The 23,269-nt window shown below is 35.8% G+C and overlaps 2 protein-coding genes and 1 long non-coding RNA gene across 3 annotated transcripts; 2 read left to right on the forward strand and 1 right to left on the reverse strand.

Annotated features, from left to right (window-relative positions):
• Positions 1 to 5,549: 5,549 nt before the first annotated feature.
• LOC146745461 (uncharacterized) lies at positions 5,550 to 7,042 on the forward strand. The gene is made up of 3 exons (XR_014929401.1): positions 5,550 to 5,661; positions 6,284 to 6,352; positions 6,816 to 7,042. It is a non-coding gene; the product is annotated as an uncharacterized LOC146745461 (long non-coding RNA).
• Positions 7,043 to 7,046: 4 nt separating this feature from the next.
• Positions 7,047 to 8,144, reverse strand: LOC146745462 (uncharacterized). Its single transcript, XM_085499085.1, has 2 exons — positions 7,508 to 8,144; positions 7,047 to 7,379 (listed from the first exon to the last, which is right to left on the reverse strand). Exons 1-2 carry the CDS (start codon positions 7,587 to 7,589, stop codon positions 7,135 to 7,137), a joined length of 327 nt encoding a protein of 108 aa, XP_085355211.1. The 5' UTR covers positions 7,590 to 8,144; the 3' UTR covers positions 7,047 to 7,134.
• A 204-nt stretch (positions 8,145 to 8,348) lies between these two features.
• Positions 8,349 to 9,272, forward strand: LOC102810090 (uncharacterized). The gene has a single exon (XM_006814455.2). The coding sequence runs from the start codon at positions 8,349 to 8,351 to the stop codon at positions 9,270 to 9,272; it is 924 nt and encodes a 307-aa protein (XP_006814518.2).
• The last annotated feature ends 13,997 nt before the right edge of the window (positions 9,273 to 23,269 follow it).

Here is a 23,269-nt window from a genome sequence, read left to right on the forward strand (position 1 = left end):
GTTGAATGTGACATATAGGAAAAAGGTATATTCGCGAAAATAAAGTATTTCACAGTAGATCTAAAAGGTCACCAATTTCAATCTTTATTTTAAAATACAAATAGTCCTATTGTTGCTTTATAAATCATAATATATAATATATAATATATAATATACAGCTAAAAAATAGGTGGTTTAACAATTAGCGGATTATGGTACGCTCACATTAAATGCCATTGTCTCCATGCGATGTACTGTCTGGGAGTTTGTTCTACTCTGATTGTGTCTACATGGAATGTTTTCTATATCATCACTTATATTACAATTTTTAAACAAAATGCTATATTACTATGTAGTGTATTGCAATACTTGATGACCATGTAATTTTCAGGGGAAAATTTTATGATCTTTTTTTTTGAAGATGATGTCTACTCATGAGTTACTGTAGCACACGAATCTGCAGGAGTGTTTTTTGTGAACGGCAGGTCGGATCTGGGATTCTGGCCCGGATTCACGCGACTAATTGACGTAATTTTAAAACATACGACAATTCGTTCCACGCAACCCACTCTGTAAAATAGCGTTATTTCAAACAACACCACTTAGCATTAAGTAGTAATTAACGAGGCGTTATATTCAGACAACTTGAAGCGGGTGAACCAACAGCCAACACAGCGACAGGCGTATTTATAACTGTTGTGACGTTGCTTCTCTTTCAAGGGCTAAAAATCGTTCTACGATTGCATCACTTCCGCTTTAGGATATTGTAATCATGACAAGCACTACGCTTGACGCTGTGACATCACGTATATTCAGTCTTCCTACTTAGAAGTCATAATTGAGATTGTTCTAGCATTTACAAATATCGTTGACGTTTATTATTTGGGCTTAAATGTAATATTCAAGATAATAAATGTTGTTGGATATCGATAATAAGGTGGTTTCACATTGTAAAATAATGGAGGCTTTTGTGGAGGGGCTGTGGCTTAACTCAATTTCGAATCAAAATATTCGGGCGGTATAAATAAATCATAGCTTAGAAGAGGCCTTTGATGAAAGGACGGTGGTCTTTGCTCAGTGCGTGTTTGAATTTTATGTAAGTAAACAACGTGTTGTATACGTCGCTATGAGTCCATATCAAACACGACGCGGCGTGACAACCATTGCATTTTAATCCCAAGGTTAGGTGGCCCATGGAGGTAAAAAGAGCCTCCATGGGTGACCTAACTACAGCATGATCAAACGCTAGATTGCGTAACCGCAACTATCATTGACCATGGAGGTATAAACAGATACCTCCATGCATTGACTAAATTAGGTTCGTGAAATTTGTTTTTACAATTGCAACCAGGATGGCTGTGAGAGATGTCAATTAGCTTGCCGAGGAAACAAAACCAATGGTTGGTATATATTAAAGGAAAACTAATTTCTCAATGGTTATTCCAAAGACAGCATTGTAGAAACATAAAGCAGAGACTTCAATTTAAGCACAGTCCCTCTATCACCGGTCTCGAAACGGCCGCTGTCCTATTGTCCTATTGCGCGTAGCGGGTAAATAAACCATTGACACCTATACGTAATCCGCAGTTGACGCAACTTGTCAGGGGTCATCTTCAAGTTGACCCGCATATCATTACCATTAATGATTTACCCGACATGTTTTGCGAAAAAAATTGTGCGGTTGCGCAGAAGTTTTCAGAACCAGAATCAAAACATTGGAAGTCAATTTTTGAGCAGCATGTCGTGGAAGTACGGAAATGATTTTGTTGGCTTCGAGGACGAAGATATCGAATGGGATTTTGTGATGGGACAGGAAGACTTTTTCCCCTCTAATGCTGCCGATGTTCCAGACGATATGAAAGTACATGTACGCGAATCTGCTAAACGGAGAAATTTCGTCTACGTCTGCCCGACTTGCGACAAGCAGTACAAAAGTTTAAGTGGCTTCAAGGGGCACATGAAAAATGTTCATGATACAAACGTCAAAGGTATGTCCGTTACTATTGCTGTCTGATCTAGGAGAATTAGTAAATATTTGGTCTAAATGTTGTTCGAATTTTTTTTCATATTTTTAGCACAGTTGCATCAGGCAGCTGGTAGCTGTGGGTCCATAGCTCTGCTTGTGTCGATCTGATGTTATAATAAACGTACTTGAAATGTGTATGGTATTGTCGACACAGTAGAGCTATGGTGACAGCCACAGAGTACCATCCATGTTGACGCCGCAATGAAACCATTGCGCAAATAAACGATTAAAAATCATGCAATGTCTTGTGAAAAACGACTCCAAACTAATGTCGATAGATTGTACATTTATTAAATACTCACCACAGGAGGAATTGAAACTTAATAATTTTCAAATAAAGCCCATTCACCCGAGTATTCTTGGACGGTCACGCTAAAACACAGCTTGTTGCCATCTTACACACACTGGACGAGGTCGGTATCACATGATCAATATGACGTCACGTTGTTGTCATTACGTAATGCGGTTAGGGATTCCCCAAGAATGTACACAACATGTCCGGCATTGCGTAAATAACGTGTGTTCATTGCAACCAACCTTTTCAGAAACGAAATAAAGGTTTGAAACGATATGGAATTGGCACAAATGTTTGTGCCAATTTCACTGTTAATGACAATCTAGTTGAATTGTCCAAGGAACCATAACATGGTGGTTTTGTTTGCCAAACATGTTACAGTCTAATCTGTAGGTTTGGCAAACTAAGAGAAAAGGCTCAATGTGTTAAAGACGAGCTCAGCGAACGATGTTTTTCTCCCTGTGTTGGATTTAAAAGAAAATCCAGCGAAGAAGAGGCTTCAGGGGCAACGTCTGCCAAACAAGTGGTTTTTCAACTTCCACCAAAAGGCATCAATGCAACCGCTAGTAGAGAAAACAGACGCAGAGGTATGTATTTAGATAATTCTTTATATAGTTCTAATTTACATTTATCAACCTATATTCAAAGCCATGATTATTTTCTCATTCAAAATTTTTCATATTGAAAAATATTGCATACTTGGTTCATCTTCTAATTTTAATATTATTTCATCATTTACAGAAGTCTACTTTTATAGATGTTGCTATCAATCACATCAAGAAATATAATTATTGGTCGGGAATTAAACATCATCTGAAAAACAGTCGTAAATTTAGAGATGTTTATCACCGTCTTCTGGTACATGAATCTCGACAGGAAGTTTCGTTTTATTGGAAAAAAGTCGAATACCGTCCCAAGAAACCACAATTGAAAACATAAAGAAGTTTCAATGGTTTCGCTTTCTAAATGAAACTAGGAAGCACCTGCCAATATTACATGCTGTAATTGAAGGTTCCCTGTCAAACCGATTGTCCGCTGATAAGATTTGTATGTGAGTAATTTAAATAATTATCTAAATATCTTCGAAATCCTGATACAAATATAAAAATGTTCGTATTCACGAAAAACATTTCAAATAATGCCCTTTAAACCCATGAATGTACATACGGTTTTGTAATATTGAATTTATACCTGTTAGGATAAGTGTCAACCTAATGAGCGAATATTATATTATTCTATGTGTAATTTTTTTTCAAAACAATCGAATTTGCATAATCATAATGAATAATCATAAATAGTGAAATATGTATTTGGATTCCTGATATGTTTTCAAATTCAGTTTGACACAATTCAGATGTACGAATATAGTGACTTTTTATTGATTCTTTTTACCAGTGACGATGATGGGAAGTGTGGCTCCTTAGTTCAAGGCTTAGGTTTTACAATTGGTACCATACTAAACTTGCAAAAACCCAGGAAATTTAATTTTCTACAAAATATTAACGCACTTCAAATGTACCGATATGGCTGCAATCAAAAGGTTAGTTGCTAAACAAAATAATAGTAGCAAATATTACAGTTTCACATAATATACACTTTCCGTTTTTTGTATTAATATTCAGTCATCAAGTTGAGATGTTCCGAATCATTCAACAGTATACCAACTTTTTATTCGTAATAATACAATATCAATGTTTCTGAGTGTTACATTGCGAAGTACATATAGTACGCAATACTATTTGAATCAATGAAATTGTGTTCATAACATCTTTTGCGCAGATTTTTAAATGGTTTAACAAGATTGGACTGAGCATTGGGGTACATGCCACAAGAAACTCTGTTGACCGTTTACGTAAAAGATTTGATAGTGAAATAATGATCTGGAAACAACATATTCAGGTTTGTGTTTTCGTCTTTTTATAATTATAGTCTTAGTTTCGTATGTTAGTACTGCCTGGTTTTTGTGTTACAGTACGCCCCTCTTATCACCAGTAACATCACTCTTATTATCCATATTTTCTTTAGCATGAACTCTCTGCAAACTGTGACATCAGTGTGCACACCGACGATAGCGTACATTCTTCCTTGACCTCAGAGTTTGACGAATCGGCAGTGAGCGATCATACCAAATCAACTAACGGATCCGATGGCGACTCTGTTTCAATGAGCCCAGATGGGGCCAATGATATTGAAGATGACGTAGAAACGTGCGCATGCTGCTTCAAAATATCCGCGTAGATGGATTTGTCCTTTTTGCTCTGGGGTTTTGATTTTCACAGGATTTAACCAGTTTTAATTCGAATAAAGGTAATGTAAGTCGATCGATAGTTTCTACTGATATCATGCTTGAGTTATGTGAAGCGGATCGAAATATAATTTCGAAAATCGTGTTATTTTTGGAAAATTTCGATGTCATGGTGTCAACACTTCCCTACCTTGTGTTATTATAAAATAAGATAACTTTATTGACATTATTCTTTCTATAGAAGATGAACATAGTCAAGTGAAATAAAAAAAAAGGATAATCAACAAATTTAAATAACAGATTAATTAAAAGGCAATTACAAGGTAGTACAGAATCAGGTGTTTTATTAATACACACCTGTTTGCATTATAAACACACCAAGCTTAATGTGGCAGTTTGTCATAATGTAAATAAATTTATCGGGATGATCCATTGAAGTAAAATTAGGATTATTCTTACGTAAGTCTGTACAAAGTATCTGCCTCATTTCATTGTGCTGTGTGCAGTCCATAACGTAATGGTACTCATCCTCAACTGAGTTATTGTCACATCTTGTGCAGATTCTGCATGTGTTCCAGTTTTGTTTTTGGTCTAGTCACTAATTCTTAATTTACAAATATATTTTCTATATTTTGAATTATTCACATCCATCAAATACATTTCCATTTTGAAGTTTGTTTTAAACTTCCTGTAGGTGCGAAGTTTGTTGAGCTCTCCTATATGAGTATATGAGTGGTAGGGGAATGTGCCGGCGACTGACTAACTATGCCGATATTACTTTAAGTCATTTTTTATTATCCAAGAAACGTTCCGAGCGCCTGTGATTGAACGTGTTCTTCCATGAACAAACTATATCATTTAATGTTGCCATTACATATAGTTTATCGGGTGTACCGACAAGTCTAACATGAAAGGGTTCCTTTCTTACGCAAGTATTTTTGGGGAATCCTTAACCGCATTACGTAATGACAACAACGTGACGTCATATTGATCATGTGGTACCGACCTCGTCCAGTGTGTGTAAGATGGCAACAAGCTGTGTTTTAGCGTGACCGTCCAAGAATACTCGGGTGAATGGGCTTTATTTGAAATTATTAAGTTTCAATCCCTGCTGTGGTAAGTATTTAATAAATGTACAATCTATCGAACTTTGTTTGGAGTCGTTTTTCACAAGACATTGCATGATTTTTAATCGTTTATTTGCGCAATGGTTTCATTGCGGCGTCAACATGGACGGTACTCTATGGCTGTCACCATAGCTCTACTGTGTCGACAATACCATACAAATTTCAAGTACGTTTATTATAACATCAGATCGACACAAGCAGAGCTATGGACCCACAGCTAGGCAGCTGGTTGCATCTCCAACGATTATTAGTTGTCTGAGATTGCATGTACTTCCGTTTCACGGCGCTCCTGTGACAATATCTTGGGCAAGGAGGAGGCAATAAATTTGAGTACAATAATTATACGAAAAAGAGCCTATTGCTTTTTATTTGGGTCGGCAGACTCGCCGTGTATGAATCAAACTGGGCAGACACGATAACATGAAGTCGACATCACTACCAACTTGTCGCCTCTTGTGAAAGTGTGAATGAGTATTGTTGACCGAAAATCCTCACGATGTCTTGACGAATATGAAAATATGAATGATTTATTATGAATATATTTATTTATAAGTTTTAGTTTCTATCTATGGAAATCTGTATATTTCATGGTTATATTACATTGTTTTCAGTTCCTGAACACTAGCAAACTGGCAATATTCAATCTGTGAAAAGGTCCAGTGAAGAACACAGCAGATCAGGTAGATATTTTTTTTATTACAGGTTTAATCTCCATAGAGCCACGTTATAATTTTTTTTAAGATAGGCTCAAAGAATTTTTTTGTGGGCCTGATTATTTTTTTTAGATAAGCTTAATAAGTATTTTTTTCAACTCAAATGTACTGAATATGAATTATTACTAGCCATCTAGTATCCATGAAGGAAGAGCATTGTAATATCCTAAAATAAAAATATAGTAATTTAAAAAATGCAATTACCATGTGCAATAATTAAGTTTTTCCGTTTCAGGTTTTACCAGACCCAGCAGTGCATAACAAATTGTTGTTGCAAAGGCCTTACACCACAAGATGGTTTGGCATGCTTTTTTTAATATGTGGGTAGACAGAAAAACCACAGATGACATAATTAATGTATTTATGGATTTTCGGCCCAGTGACACAGATATAGATCAACTGTTCAGAACATGCATTTTTAACTTTGCAGTGTTGGCAAGAACCCGAAGGGACACCATGGACTACCAGTCTGAAACAGTTGAAGCAGCAAGCACAAGTGAACTAAGTATTGAGGAAGAGCAGGCACTCAGATATTTTGCTGATTACATTCCCTACAACTTAAAGAAAATGGCAATGAAAGCACAAAAGCAAAATTAATTAAAATTTGTATTTATTTATAACTTATTTACATCTAACAATAAATACAAAAAACAGCAATATATTAGTATATCTTGTTTTTTTACTATTTTACATTGTTTTCAAAAACAGAAATACTAACACTTCTGTTTGGGAAGAGAAGAGGAGGAGTATCATCTACTATATGCTGTAAGGGCCTTCTCTTGTGTCTCCCTGTATTGCATGTGATAAGATTTTTGAAGTCTGATGACATTCTCTTGATACCCAAAAGCCATAACTGTTGGGTGGTTATTTGCTCCTCCTCTGTGCCGATGCTTACTGAAGTGGGCTTGTAGTGGGTTTTGACAGAACCTCTCACTCAATATAAAATCCACTCCATGGTTTAGTAGGTATTTAGATACTTCTACAAAAGAATGCACTGGGAAAAACAAAACAAAAATAACTCGTAAGATAAATTTTAAATTACTAGCATATTACCAATTTCTGGAAAACTTTACAGTGAATAACAATTTCACATAAAATAAAAATAAGTGCGACTCAACTCACCAGTCATTTTCAATTCATCAACCGTTTGTTTACTAAGACACATAGCATTTCCAGCACTTTGAGAATATAATAACTTCCACATTTAATTCTTACCTGTTGCATTGTAGCATCATTAGCAATGGTGACATGCGATTGTGAAAAGTCATCACATTCACTGGACTTTTTTTTCAAATTGCTTGTAGTAACTCTTGGGCCTCCGAAAACTGTTCTTCTTACGAGGCATGGTTGTTAAGAGCTTGTATGGCTTCAACAGCTGCACGTTCTTGTCTGACAATATAAAAATAAAATAGAAATGTAAACAAAGATATTTCACCGAATATAACGAAACAGCAGATACCCAAATATACCTTAACCCCACAACTCATTTGTTAATCTTCATAACAACCAGTATTGGGTATTATTATCTACACCGGATTTGTATTATTCTCAAAAAAGGAACCGAAACGAGAAACTCTCGTTGATGTATTTACGCACAGTTCGGTATCTAAAATGGCGTCGAGTTGAACCACGAGTTTCGAAAAACACACACAGAAAATCTATTTTTCGGGACACAAAAAAAATGTTGGCAGCACAGAACATCTTTTACCGTGAATGGCACCTTCAACAGCACATAAAATAGTGAATTTAGTGATCATAACGTAAGAATATCTGCTTTAAAAAACACGACCCATTACAAGCACCGCTTCAATCGTGTCGAGTGAATATAACTTCGCCCTTTACCGTGACTGGGGTAGACTTCACTGGTGCTCTACACGTGAAATCTCCTGAGACAGCTAAAGAAACGAAATCATACGTATGCTTATTCACATGTGCAGTGACGAGAGCCGTACATTTAGAACTTATGCCCAATCTATCAACACGAAGTTTTCTTCTCGCGTTTCGCCGTTTTGTCGCCAGACGCTCGTTGCCAGGAAAACTAATATCGGACAATGCATCCACGTACTTATCAGCCGCTAATGAACTGAATCAATTATTCGACTCTCCGGACGTGAAACAATATCTAGCTAACAAACGCATACACTGGCACTTCATTCCTAAACGTGCACCATGGTATGGAGGTTTCTGGGAACGGCTCATCGGAATGACAAAAAACGCGATCAAAAAGGTATTAGGGCGATCCTATATCTCGTTTGAAGAATTACGAACTGTACTAACCGAAATTGAAACGACTCTAAATGACCGTCCAATCACGTATGTTTCCGGTGATATCGACGATGCTACGCCATTAACTCCATCTCATTTATTACATGGACGTCAAATGACAATATTACCTTACCCGGAAATAAGCGACGATGAACTCAACGACCCGACCTTCAGTAACCATGACGACGTAAACAAACGATACGCACATCTCGCTAGGTTACTCGCGCATTTCTGGAAACGCTGGACAGCGGAGTATTTACCTGCACTACGCGAGAATCACAAGTTAACCGGCAAAACAGACAATATAATCAAGGTCGGAGACGTCGTCCTCGTCCACAATGATATTGACCATCGCATTAAATGGCCGATGGCAGTTGTCGAGGAACTCGTCTACGGAAGAGACAAACTCGTACGATCAGCGTTTATTAGAACAAAGAATGGACGTACAAACAGACCTATCAACAAATTATATCCACTAGAAATGAACGCCGACGTCACAACCATGGATATACCTTGTGTAAATATAGACACAACGCATTTGGATTTACCTGCTGATCCTCGAACTTCGGGTAACAACATTGTTGTTGCACGATACCGTATCTCGGACATGAACCAAGTCTAAATGAACTCTTCTACAATTCTTTGTAACAAACTGTTACATGACGTGTGAACACTATGTTATTTGTATTTATAGGAACTCTTATTTATCATTGTTACTGAACTTTTAATTATCTCGTGACTTTCGATATTTGCATTACTATAACGTTCAATGCATTCATTTCCTATCGATTTACTGCATGTATCCTTTATATTTAGTATGCTTTGTTTTCCATGACTACGATGATTCATATATATCTACAATGATTATTTTCAACGCTTATGTACTTTAGTTTCATTTAATTCTACAATTTACTCGACAATTTTGATTTATTTGATTGTTTCTAGCTTGATTTTCCGTTTAATTTCGAGGCCCGGGAGAATGTTGGAAATCAAAATCACCGAGCTTGGTGACAGTTTAGGATTCGGCCTTCAGCGACCTTCAACCTCTTACCCAATCATATGTCTCCCCGATGTGACCAATCCCATATGGCCGGATGTAAAAAACAGCCAGTCATAGCGCATCCTTACTGACCAATGATAACGGTGTAATAGATACCCTTCCCGCCAAAATTAAGAATGTATATAAGTGTTGTCTTTGTAGTGTCTCAATAGTGTTTCAATAAATCTGTTCAACTGTCAATAGCTGGTGTCGTTTCTGTATCTTGCCATCATCCGAAGAAACCTACTCCACAGGATGTTTGGTCGTATGTGAATAACCAAGATCACAGTTTTCAAGAATTCGACAAAAAATAATAAGATATAAACACTACCACTCGAAGCAAATACACTTCCACCCGCCAAAACGATGCGAGTTGAAGATTTTGCTAGCATATCAAGCGAGAAAAGGGAACCGAAAAACTACCGACATGTTTTGAGCGATGAACTTTTTGACAAAATGGAGGTCAGAAAATCGAGGTCAAATTTTCAAGATCGAAAAAACTACGAAATATTCGAAATGAAAGAATGGATAATAACTCACCTGTTAACTAATGGTATTTCGCTTCGGTAATAACAAAAAGTTGTTAAATATATGAAATTTTACAGCTAAGAGCAAGGAATAAAATACGGAGCCCTCGATCATACGTTGTCCAAAATGGAAAGCGACACTATACTGTCACGTGACTATGCGACGCCAACAACCGCTACACGCTCTCACTGGATGTTTATTGCTAATCCCCCCTAAGACAATACACGGCAAATGTGATATCCCAGAGTTCAATGCGTTTTGTACCATCCAATATACACTTTATCTCCGCACGAGGGCGCAATTTCAAATTGAAAGAAAAACTAGCATACACGCTATTACCATTCTATGACCTCAATTGACCCACCAGCCTCATTCCCAACTTGATACTGGAATTCTCATTTTTTTGATGTATTTAAAGTTTTTTACCCGGATCGTTCTAACCATTTCAATAAATAGTTATAGACTATAATTGATTATGCGAAATTACTGCATTTTTGGTGGTTTTTGGCCTACTCCTCTCACTGTTATGTTAGAATTACCGCGAGAGTGCCTCCTATGGATTGTCAACATGGCGGCTCACAAAGTTACGTTCGATAAGTCCTTTTTTTACGTTTTACACAAGAAAAAAGCAATTTTTAGAAAATAACGTTCGATTTCTTCAATTGTTGGCGCCTTTTTTGTTGCAAAAATGCTGGTCGTGAAAATGAAAAACGTAATTTTGTTGGGGATTTCGAGAGCTTTACAACGATATGTAGATCGACCATATACACGTTATGTCCCTCATAGGAGTAGTGAATAAAGTGTCATAATGTATTTTGTCATTAATTTGCATACCATATATTCACTATTGAGATAATATATACACTATTGAGATACTATGGGTATAGGGATAAAATGAACATTTTCCATGTATCTGTTTTTGATACCAATGCATTTCATTCGTTTCTCTCAATATTATTTTCTGACATATTATTCATAATAAATTATGTAATATTAAAGTGAGAATATACTAAATATAGTTAATAACAAATGATTTTCAAAAAAAATGTGCCACGCCCCCTCCACTTGCCCCATTTCTCCAGTAAACGTGACACACATTGATGTGTTTGAAGTTGAAGAATTAATACCTAGAAAATAGTGTCATTACAAATTTGACAATTTAGGCTGACTTTAGAATAGTTTTACCAAGTGTAAATAATAATTTATTATTATGACAGATTTTTTATATTAAATATTGAGATTAGTTTAATAACAAATGATTTTCAAAGAAAATGTGCCAGGCCCCCTCCACATGCCCCATTTTTTACAGTCAAAGACTTCATAGAAAATAGTGTCATTACAAATTTGACAATTTAGGCTGACTTTGGAATAGTTTTACCAAGTGTAAATAATAATTTATTATTATGACAGATTTTTGATATTAAATATTGAGATTAGTAATGCATCTTGTGTTTTGTTTCAGATCTTTTGTGCTGAACTTACCATGGACAGTTTGCATGTGACGAGTGATACCTGGCTTGATTTTATATACAACATGGAGATGTGATGCACATAGTGTGCATTTGTATTCCTTGTGTGTGCCAAATAAAATTTCAAAATGTGATTCAGCAGAATCCAACAAATTCACTTCAATGTGTTCAGTGTATTTAATTTCAAATGCTAGTGAAGCTGCTTCAAGTTTCTTATCAAGTTTGTTAAGATCATCCTTTTTAGTAACTTGAAGTAACTTTGCTGAATGATTTGCTTCATTAATTTCAACCTTGGTATCAAATTGGTCGACCAGTTTTGTTTCATATTGCTTCACATCATGTTTTTGATCTTCAGATAACTTTGCAAACTTTTGTATAAATTCCAGTTGTTGGTCGATCTTTTGAGCCTCGTTGAAGAGCTTGTCAATTAGTTTACCCACGTTTCTCAATTTAGCATGAAGGTGATCGATCCATAGTGTATTCATTTATGGGGTCATACTTTATAAGAGGATGATTACTCTGACCATTCCTTTTTCCTTCTGCCCATGAATTCATATCCGCAAGAGTGATAGACATATCCCATTCATGATTTGGATTGTGACATTTATGAAATGTAGCCAAACATAAATTGCAGAAAAAACTGGTATTCTTTCCCTGCAAGACCAAACTTTTATACTTTTCATCTCGTTCCAGTTTTCTACAGTATTTCACCCCTTTATACCATGTTGGGCAAATTTTTCAGTGCATGCCAGAACAGGAAGAATATCAACTTCTATCAGTGCATCACTCTGGGGCATTTATAATGGCAAATGGAATGCGGCTTGCATCAGAAGACTGGATTTGGATTTCTCCATACTTCATTACCATTATATTTTATCAGACGTATAGCACCACTGATGGCAAATACTTTGAAATTTTGGGACACTCCCTTGAAATCTTGGAAAGTGTGGCCACCCTCACCTACAACTATTTCTAACTTCTGTCTCTCATTTTCATCATCAAGGTCATAATCCAATTTCTTTTCAGTCAATATGTTGAGGACACTTCTCCAAACCAGGCCTTCAATATCATGAACAAACCAGCCCTTTTTATCTTGAGAGGCAGTTTCTGACACCATAGTGTGGAACCGTTTCAAATTATTTGAAAATTCTTGAAACATTTTCTTGTGTTCTCAGAGATTTCTCTAAACCATCATTGTCAGATTCAGATAGACCACCCCCTAGATGGATAAATATGTGTTCTGCTTCAGAATCATTCCATAATTTAGCGTCATTTGTAGTCTGATCTAATTTCTGGGAAGATGGTGCTGCTAATAAAGCCAATTTAACAGAAGGAGGCAGAATATCTGATGTAATGGCTTCCTTGAAAAATGATACAGATAATACTGATTTGGCAAATGTTTTATCCTTATTTAATCGTAATTGCCAAAGGGCACTCTCATCAAATCCAGACAACTTTTCACCTACTGCCTGGTGCTGATTTAAGATTTTACTGATGTAGGCTCGACTCCCAGTGGCTTTCTTAGAAATTGCTGATCTTTTCGTGCTAAATAGAACTGCAAGAGAGACTTCCAAATATTTCTTTGAATCATCCCATTCGTGACCCTTTAAATTTTCCAGCAAATTTCTCACCACTTGTCTTACTTGAGATGGCCCTTTTTGAATGATCAAATCGGAAAGTTGCCCTATTTCATTAGCAACGAGCGATCTCGCCTTCATCAGCTTAAATCTGTGAAAAGCACGGCTGGCAATATAGCTGCAGTTCTGTAGCTCGCTTGGTTTCGCTGTCGGATATTTTGTTGGTCGTGGTGTTAACGCGAAACCAGGGAGCTACAGTTCCATCCTATGCGAGTTACCATATTTTACCGACCTGAAATTAGGTCGGGCCGTAACAGCCGGGTTTTTTTTCATTATTTTCGCCTCAAGTTTCTACTTTTCTACTGTCGATGGGTCCCGAAACTATTTCATCAATTATTTTGAGGGCGATGGTCCGAAATTGGTCGATTTCACGACGAAAACCGCGGAAAACTTCAGCGAAATCCCCTCGTTTGTCGCCATCTTGAATAAGTTATCGTGACGTCACAAGGCGTCACAGTTTTCCCATTTCACGCAGTTTTCGTCGTGAAAACGACCAATTTCGGACAATCGCCCGCAAAATAATTGATGAAATGGTTTCGGGACCCATCGACAGTAGAAAAGTAGAAACTTGAGGCGAAAATAATGAAAAAAAAACGGCTGTTACGGCCCGACCTGATTTTAGTTCGGTAAAATATGGTAACTCGCATAGGATGTAACTGTAGCTCCCTGGTTTCGCGTTAACACCACGACGAACAAAATAACCGACAGCGAAACCGAGCGAGCTACAGAACTGCAGCAACTGGCAATAGAGCTTGCCGTCATTCCCATAACGAACAAATCATTCGACGCGATAGCATAAAATCGCCTACAAACCATTCGAAGTGAGCACATCGTTTTAACTTTCTCGAACTGTGAACTATAGTCATCACTGTCATTAAAACAGCAACAAAACCCGAATATTCGAGTCAAAATCTCGGAAGAAAGATCAGAAAGCGAACGACCTTGTGTGCCGACGGTGCCGACGGACAACATCGGCGATCGAGTGAGCAGTTGAAGCCAATTTCCCACGTAATTTTGCGGCTAAACTTGCCTGCTTGACTCTTTTGGATACTCTTAGCATGATTGTGTAGGAATACGTCCAGAAAATGTGATATTGGTACAATAAATCGCACGATAAGCACATGGAAGGCTAACCCGGAAACAACTCAAACGCTAAAAACGATTTTTGCGCAGAACGATGCCAGAATTTCAGTTCTGCGCATAGCAATATGCGTTGGTACAGAACGTGTTGAATTCTGGGTAAAACCTCGTACCGTGCACGATTTATAACTATAAATCGTACATATATACCTTCCTTGTTACTTTACTGAGTAATTATATTTAAAATGACAGAAAATTGGGTTTGGGCGTTCCGGTGGACGGACGTTTCGACCAAGGGTTTCAATATTTGAAATTCGCACCTATCGTTATATGCGTAGGTATCAGTTACTAGTATTTCAAACAATAAGTACGATTTTTGTGCCATTGAAAAAATGGTATATGCTTGTATTTTTTACATGTATTTATGACCAATTTCAAGAATCGTGACTCTTCCATACATTTCACTTACGTTCATTAAACTTGAATGAAGTCACCTCTTGAAAAGAATGCTATTTACGAAGTTTAAAATAGCCAAGCCTTCCGGATTCGAGCCTCTTGATTGATTCGACAACGGTAGCTATCATTTATTCTAAAAAGTTGAAGATCGGTAAACATAAAACTAATCTAAAATATCTCCTGCTTTTCACGTGCGACATGTTTATTAAAAACAGAGTTAAGCGAATTTAATTAGATATTAATGCGTGAACTCTGGAGGTCATTGCCCATTGCTGCACATAATTCAAACACGTTGTAATAGAGTTCATATTCACTTCATTTCAAATAAACTAATTCACCATTGAAAAATCGCCCAACAAAGATGTCGCTGATCACTCAGTTGTCGCAGCGTGTGTTGTACCATGATACACCCAGTTTCGACTTTTGTAAAATGCGATAGTAAAAATATACGTTTCACTTGGTATCACCATGGAGGTAAAAAAGACTTTTACCTCCATGGTATCACATTAGGGTCAAGCTGTGGTTGGGGCGCTAAACGGCGGGATATTCGGTACCCTTGAACATGCAATAGAAATTACGTGTATACAGTACATTCTAATTATTCTTCGCAAATAAAACAACAATACAAATAAGAACGTTTCATTATCTAATTTACATAATACTGAACATAATAATGACCGAGAAGACTGGTTGTTACAGTTGTTGTCTATTACACGATATAAGTGATCAGTTGTTCACAGAAATATTTAATACATAGTCAATTACGTGATATCGGTGATCAGTTGTTCACAGAAATGATGTCGTCATTCAGTTTACAAAAATATTAAAACATACTAGTAGTCTATTCCGTTATTTCGGCGTACATGTTTAGGACGCGATGACCACCGCCCTTTGAACAAAAGATTTTTTTATTTTATATGCTGACCAAAAAATATCAGAATAACAATGTTTTAAACGTTTGTAAAATTAACATCGCAAATTTTGAGAATGTGTTTAAGAGATGCCGCGGTGTAAATAAACATTGCAAACAGGGTCTGTTTCGTTCGTAGAATTTTTGTTTTGTTTATTTTGGCTCCTAAAAAACGTGCTGCATTTGTTTCTGTCTTTGGCATATTTCAGAATGATAGATATTGTCCGGTCGTATTTTTACGTATTTAAGGATCTGTTTATACCAACCGAGTGCACAGTATTATTTTAACCCAACCTGTCTAATTTCCGCTTTATTTTGAAAATATCGACCACTGCGCGCATTTTAATTCGTGGTTTTGGCATCATTATTTTTGGGAAAACAAATCGATATTTTCTTCGTTTCTTTGTCCTAGGGAGTTAGCGTTGTCTTTATCAAGTAACTGTCTCGATAATCATTGATGATTATCGTCAAGCGTTGGATTGTTCACCCACCAACAGGGAACGTGAGCTGGGTTAGACCGTCGTGAGACAGGTTAGTTTTACCCTACTGATGATGGAGGTCTCTTTTTACCTCCATGGTTAACCCAAGTGAACGCAAGCCTACTTTTCTATTACCATAAAATTAGCATATGGTATGACATATGACAACAGAAGCCTTCTAGAATCACATCTACGCATGCGTATACATTTCGTTTCAATTTTTGGCACAACGCGAGAGACGGTACATTATTTACCGAAATGTGGGAAAACTACGAGGATTTTGTCGATTTCGATATCGATTGGAATGATATATTGCAAGAGGGCCCAGAGAATGTTGCTGCTGAATGCACGAAAGAAGGCTACGGAAACAGAGACATCGACGCAGCCATCCATTCTGTCAGGGCCGCAAAAAACGTATCGAACGTAGTGTATGTGTTAAAACACGATCTAAGTTTAATCAAAATAAACAGAACATCCATTAAAACAGCATTGGGCACTATTTTTAACTTCCACCTCAATATTAATAAAATAATAGCTCAAGTCGGAAAAGTGTGTTTGTGAGGTTTGTTAAAATTAGATACTGTCACTATAACATCGAATTTGGTCATTCGAATCGCCATCTCCGGGCATTTTCACTGCATGGCAACCATTATGGTGAAAACAAATATTTTCATTTATATTACAAAAAATTTTAACAAAGGTGTGATACAGTTAGAGAGAACCATTGTATGTCAACACAGAATACTTAACTCACACAATTTGATGTTTTTTGTTTTGTTTTATGTCATTTTTTTATGGTGAGAATATATCTTGATATCTTAAAATTGTGCTCAGTGACTCACAATGAATAAGTGATATATATTAAGTGTCTTGAGTGACATTTTTATGTCTAGAAATAAAACAAATCAACATTATTTATGGTGCATTTTTAATTTCTTTTACATACATGTATATTCACAGTATTTTTTAAAAACAAATTAACAGCAAACTAAAAAGTCTGCACATTGTTGTAAATACTAAATGATTGGACTGATTTTGGTATGAAATATTGCGACTAAAATATGAAGACACCTTAAGGTAGAAGCCTACTCATGTTTGAGAAAGTTGGTCATAACTCGCATGAGTGTGTTCATTGGTCTATTATGTAAAATCATTAAGTTATTGTTCCATGGCACCATAAAATTGCATTCTTTTGTGTGTTACAGTGACATGTTTTGAGAAACATGTCCTAATACCCGGTACTTGTCCTAATAAAATTGCTATTTTCAGAATAATTCCATAGAACACAATGTTAAAGAAAAATTGCAACCCAATTTTTTTAATTAATTCAGAACAACAAAAAGTAACCCATCATTAAAATATATAATTTTTTCAGTCTATGCCACCAGGCTGCAATTTAAGATATGGCATATTATCTCTGCCATGGGAAACTAAGGTAAAAGCATTATGATACTGACAAAATGACAACTATACACGAAAATACATTATTTTTTGAAAATTAGACTGGTGATGCACAACTTTTTTAAGCCAATATCCTGATATTGCTCTGGATTATTTATAGTCAAATGAAAATTTTCATTTATGAGTGATTTTGAACTTTAACTTTTGACCTTTATAATAATAAACCAATAATAACAAATGGGTGCATTACACATGCATATAATAAATATGATGTTAACACATATGGCAACCATAACAACACAACACCATGACATTGTCATCTGATACATCATAATGCATAGTTGCTTACATTCAATCTATTTTATTATTCAGTGGTACAAACAGTGATATAGCGTGGTATAATGTTTATGGTATAAATAAAAGTGGTATACAATAAGTTGGTAAAAATGAGAATGCGGTATAAATGAGTATTTTATAAGTAAGAGTGATATAAATTATGTGCAGTATAAATGAATATGGAAGCAATGAGAATGGAACAAAATAGTATATGGTAAAAGTAAGTGTGGTATAAATGGGTATGGTATAAATGAGAATGGATTGAAATATGTTAGTGGTAAAAATATGTGTAGTATAAATGAGTATGGTGTAAATGAGAATGGATTTAAATATGTGAGTGGTAAAAATAAGTGTAGTATAAATGAGTATGGTATAAATGAGAATGGATTGAAATATGGGAGTTGTAGAAATAAATGTAGTATAAATGAGTATGGTGTAAATGAGAATAGATTGAAATATGTGAGTGGTAAAAATAAGTGTGGTATAAATGAATATGGTATAAATGAGAATGGATTGAAATATGTGAGTGGTAAAAATAAGTGTAGTATAAATGAAAATGAATTGAAATATGTGAGTGGTAAAAATAAGTATGGTATAAATGAGTATGGTATAAATGAGTATGGCGTAAATGAGAATGGGTTGAAATATGCGAGTGGTAAAAATAAGTGTAGTAGAAATGAGTATGGTGTAAATGAGAATGGATTGAAATATGTGAGTGTAAAAATAAGTGTGGTATAAAAGATTATGGTATAAATGAGAATGGATTGAAATATGTGAGTGGTAAAAATAAGTGTGGTATAAATGAGTATGGTATAAATGAGAATGGATTGAAATATGTGAGTGGTAAAAATAAGTGTGATATAAATGAGTATGGCATAAATGAGAATGGATTGAAATATGTGAGTGGTAAAAATAAGTGTGATATAAATGAGTATGGCATAAATGAGAATGGATTGAAATATGTGAGTGGTAAAAATAAGTGTGGTATAAATGAGTATGGCATAAATGAGAATGGATTGAAATATGTGTATGATAAAAATAAGGGTGGTATAAAGGATTATGGTATAAATGAGAATGGACTGAAATATGCGAGTGGTGAAAGGGTCTCTGAAACTGTATGTCCACTGCTGTTGGGGTGTACATTTATATTATTATACCGAATAAATCTTAAAACAAAAATTTTGGCACTCAATCATGGCAAACTTAAGTTTAAGCTTGTAGATCTGAATGCATGTATGAACACAAGTATACAAGTTGAAAGAGTTCAAGAACAGTGATTATATTTTATTAAGTATTATTATGGACGCCTTTTTACTTTCATGGTAGTTTTGATAAACTTAATTTCAACAGCTTCAGCCTGACAAAGAATTGATTTTTGCAACAACATCCTGCGCCATCCTGTGCACAGCTATACGCTACATTGCGTTACAGTTCGCATTACATATAGAACACTGAAACGAGCTGCATACTGCTTGAGTATAGGTTTTTGTCAACACCATTCTCTTTCAACAAATACACTGTACATAATATGTCAATATACTGTCAAAACACGCAAAATACATAACAAAATGATGCAGCCTTCAACTCTCAGATTGTTTAGGTTGACGAACTACGCAATCGCAGATCGAATGCTGAGCGTGCTGGCGAACGCACGACAAGCTTGACTAAAAATCATGCGAAATCGCTACAAAATCCTAGTTTTTCTTTCCAATAAGATAGTCAAATAGTGAACGTCAACATGGAAAACCAATCAGTTCACGAATATTGCCGCCTATCATGTTCCCCTGACAAGTTATCAGCGTAAATCAGGTAAATTGAGGAGGAAGGTACCCAGATGGAGGTTAACATACAATTATGGCAAAAGGTAGACATATAAAAATGTTAACCTCTAATACAGTAGTCTGATTGGCTGTTATGGTCATGAGGGATAATAATGAGAGTATACCATATTTGTTCTATTAGTGAAATGATCTAATATACAACACAAGCAATTGTAGGGTTACATGTACTTCTAATAAAGCAAATATATTACTGTTAATTATTATACATCTGTCACCGTAACAGCATAAGTTACAGCGTGCCGTAATTTTGTGGTATTTTATGAAGTATTTTCATCCTAACATATAAGGAAATGCGAATTCCAAATATGGAATGATTACGCGCGTAAGCGTCCTCTAATAATAAAAACAAACATGGCTGCCATCAGAGTTTGACCAGACTCCACACAAAGAAGTTCACTTTTGGAATTTCGGTCGCATTGACCTCCACTGCACGTCGGCCGAAACTCCCACTGTTCTGTCTTTGTGTATACGTTTCAGTATCCTCGTAATAATTTCATATTAATACAGAAATAAATAATAACAAACAGAATTTGACATTAAATACTACAAGTGCTACCCTTACGGAAATACAAGGCTTCTGGCACATACTTGTGGCAAGCTTGCCACAACTTTGTGGCGTGTGTACCACAAGTGATTTGCAGCACACTTGCAGCATATGCATATTTTCGCATGCAAATTAGCACTTGTGGCAACTAATGTGGCAAGGTTGCCACAAAGTTTGCGGCATGTATGCCACAAATTCTTGTAAACTGCCAGAATCCAGCTTGTGGCACAGTTGCCTGAAAACTGCTTGTGGCAAGGAAATATAGGTAGGCACATCCCCCCACCCCCACAACCACCATGCACTGCCACCACACACAAAACCCCACCAACACAAACACAAAATCAAACAATGGATTTATTCTGAGTGAAGCAACAAATTTTAATTGCCTTATTAAACTAGTGGTGATTTACAGGATTTGCAAAGTGCAAAATATTATTTTTGATAGTAAAGTCTAATAATAATTTTGAAAAATAATGATAGATAATATCATTTTTTAAACATAAAATATAAAATAACAGAACTGAAGGTAACTTCACAAAATGTGAGAGATCCACTCAGTGAATACAAATGAAACATCCCCACTCTGTGACATAATCACTGAGGAACGATAAATATGTCAGGTCTGTTTCACCCTACAAGTCTGAACAAGGCTTAAAAAAGCAATTGGATTACAAGACATATTATCTTTTAATACTAAAGTATAATAATTTTGAAAAATAAGTAGATATTGTCATTTTTAAACATAAAGTTTAAAATAAGAAAACTGAAGTTGTCCAATCATGAAAAATAACTGTCAAGACACATTCAAGCTTTGTGACATTAACATTGAGAAACCATAAATATGTAAGGTCTGTTTTAGTCTACAAGTACCGGTGGTATGTCTGAAAAGGGACTAACAAAGCAATTGGAATACAAGACGAAGTTTCATACACTTAACCCTCTAAAAAAAATCCAGGACTTTCTCTGCAACCTATTTTTAACCATCCAGTTAAAAATCAGAAAAATTATGACATTGCTGTGAATTTAGAAAGATTTTCCAGGACCATACAAACACTGCAAGATAACACTGGATAACCATCATAACATTCCACATCGGCAGAGCTTGAAAATATAGATTGGTTGAATTCTCTCATTACACGGCCCAAAGACACTGATAACTTACACGTTGACATGTGTACGACATTGACATGTGTAATTTGTTTATGCCAAACACTGAAAAAGAAAAACAAAAATTAATCAATTGGTTGTGGTTCAAGACAAAAGTCACTCACAAATATTCTATTATCAATTGCAATTAGATGTACATTGTTGTACACAGGAGAAAATGACAACTTTTGAAGAGCCAAGAAAATGACCTGTTTTGCCACTTTTGATGTTTAGAAACACAACACATAGTAAGTTACAATACACAGTGAGAAATGAGTTAGTGTGAACAAGAGACAAGATATGAGCTGTGGGATAGATATAATTTCCCGGATTTGACCTTCTGGTTTGTCAGTCATTTGTTTTGTGTTCTTGAATTTGTAAATTTCGTTTTGACGACGTGTATTCGGATATTGTTTGGCTACATTATTCCTACTGTATTCAACTGAATTGTTCGCCAAAATCACGGAAATTAAACTGAACATTGGTCAATATTCAACAAGATTTTAATGTTATGGTAGCGAGAAGGGAAATTTTCACTTTTTTCTTGATTTTTCAAAAATTGATAAAACGGTTACTTTAAACCTTGATACATTACCCCAGGTTTACAAAAGATCGAAATTGCGAAATAACGTTGCTCAAATTAGTGTTTTAAAACACTAGCAGAAAAGACTACAACTGCCGTTTCGTGGATATTTGCATAGTGTTTATCTTTGGAAGGAATTAAATGATAACATCTTATCTGTATACTCTGTTGTTGACGATTCTGATATAACGGATGATAAGCTTCCAGTTGCAAACAATGCGTGTTTATCTAACGTCCATTGTCAGCACTATTGTCAGTCGAGATCGTGACTTCGTCGGAGAAACATGGTCATACAGTACTCATTTCGCCCAACCTTCCGCTTTTACATCGACCGCTTATCGCTTAATTTCCGACCAGCTGTCTTGTCCGACCGGAAACCGACCGCATTTTAATCGCGTTTTTTTTTCGCTCGCTCGCTCATTGAAAACATTGACCGCTCGCCCAAACACTGAAAACTGGCACATGGGTGGTCGAAATGGTGGTTTTGATAGTAAAGTGTGAACATACAACTAGTATTAACTATTATTACATTCTGAACGACACTTCAAATCTATTAGCTGTATTACACTTGTATTGTGAAAGCAACTGAACTGGGACTTTTTGTTACGTGTTTTGGGTGCTTGTTCTAGATGTAATATTTTTATTTTAATGAGACAGTTACGTGAAAAAAAGCCTAGGTAACTCCTTTTGACAGAGCAGAGAAACGAGGAAATGTTAGTGATTAATTCCAAAAATAACGATATCGAATCCACATCGGTCCACGTCTGGTAAAATTTGACATTCAATTTTTAAAATTAAGTCACGATCATTGAATGAGCTCGGTCTATACCGTATACGTACCGCAAAAGTGCTCCCACAAAAAATATTTTCGACTAAAAACGGCCACATGCCCTGAAAAAATCGAACAGAGCTTGACATGTATGAATAATTTATTGGGCTTAAATGAAAAACGTGTCAAATTTAGTTATAGCCATAACTATTTGGTGGCCAGTCGATGAACAATTCAAAGTCCTTCAGGGCTGAAAATCATCGACGCTACTCTGGTTTACTTTATTTCACAACTTGCAGAGAAAACTGATTCGCGTGAGCTCTAATGTATCTTAGCCTAGTATTTTCTTTTTGAACTAAGGTCAAATTCCATCAGTTTGTCAAAATATATGTTTTTCAGCG

This window comes from Saccoglossus kowalevskii, chromosome 5 (genome assembly GCF_978046115.1).
Source record: "Saccoglossus kowalevskii chromosome 5, keSacKowa6.1, whole genome shotgun sequence".
Taxonomy (NCBI): Eukaryota; Metazoa; Hemichordata; class Enteropneusta; family Harrimaniidae; genus Saccoglossus; species Saccoglossus kowalevskii.

Coding starts and splice junctions, on each gene's coding strand:
- LOC146745462 (XM_085499085.1), bottom strand. CDS start 7,589: ATGTGGAAGTTATTATATTCTCAAAGTGCTGGAAATGCTATGTGTCTT. Junction 7,380..7,507: donor TGATGAATTGAAAATGACTG/GTGAGTTGAGTC, acceptor TGTTTTTCCCAG/TGCATTCTTTTGTAGAAGTA.
- LOC102810090 (XM_006814455.2), top strand. CDS start 8,349: ATGCCCAATCTATCAACACGAAGTTTTCTTCTCGCGTTTCGCCGTTTT.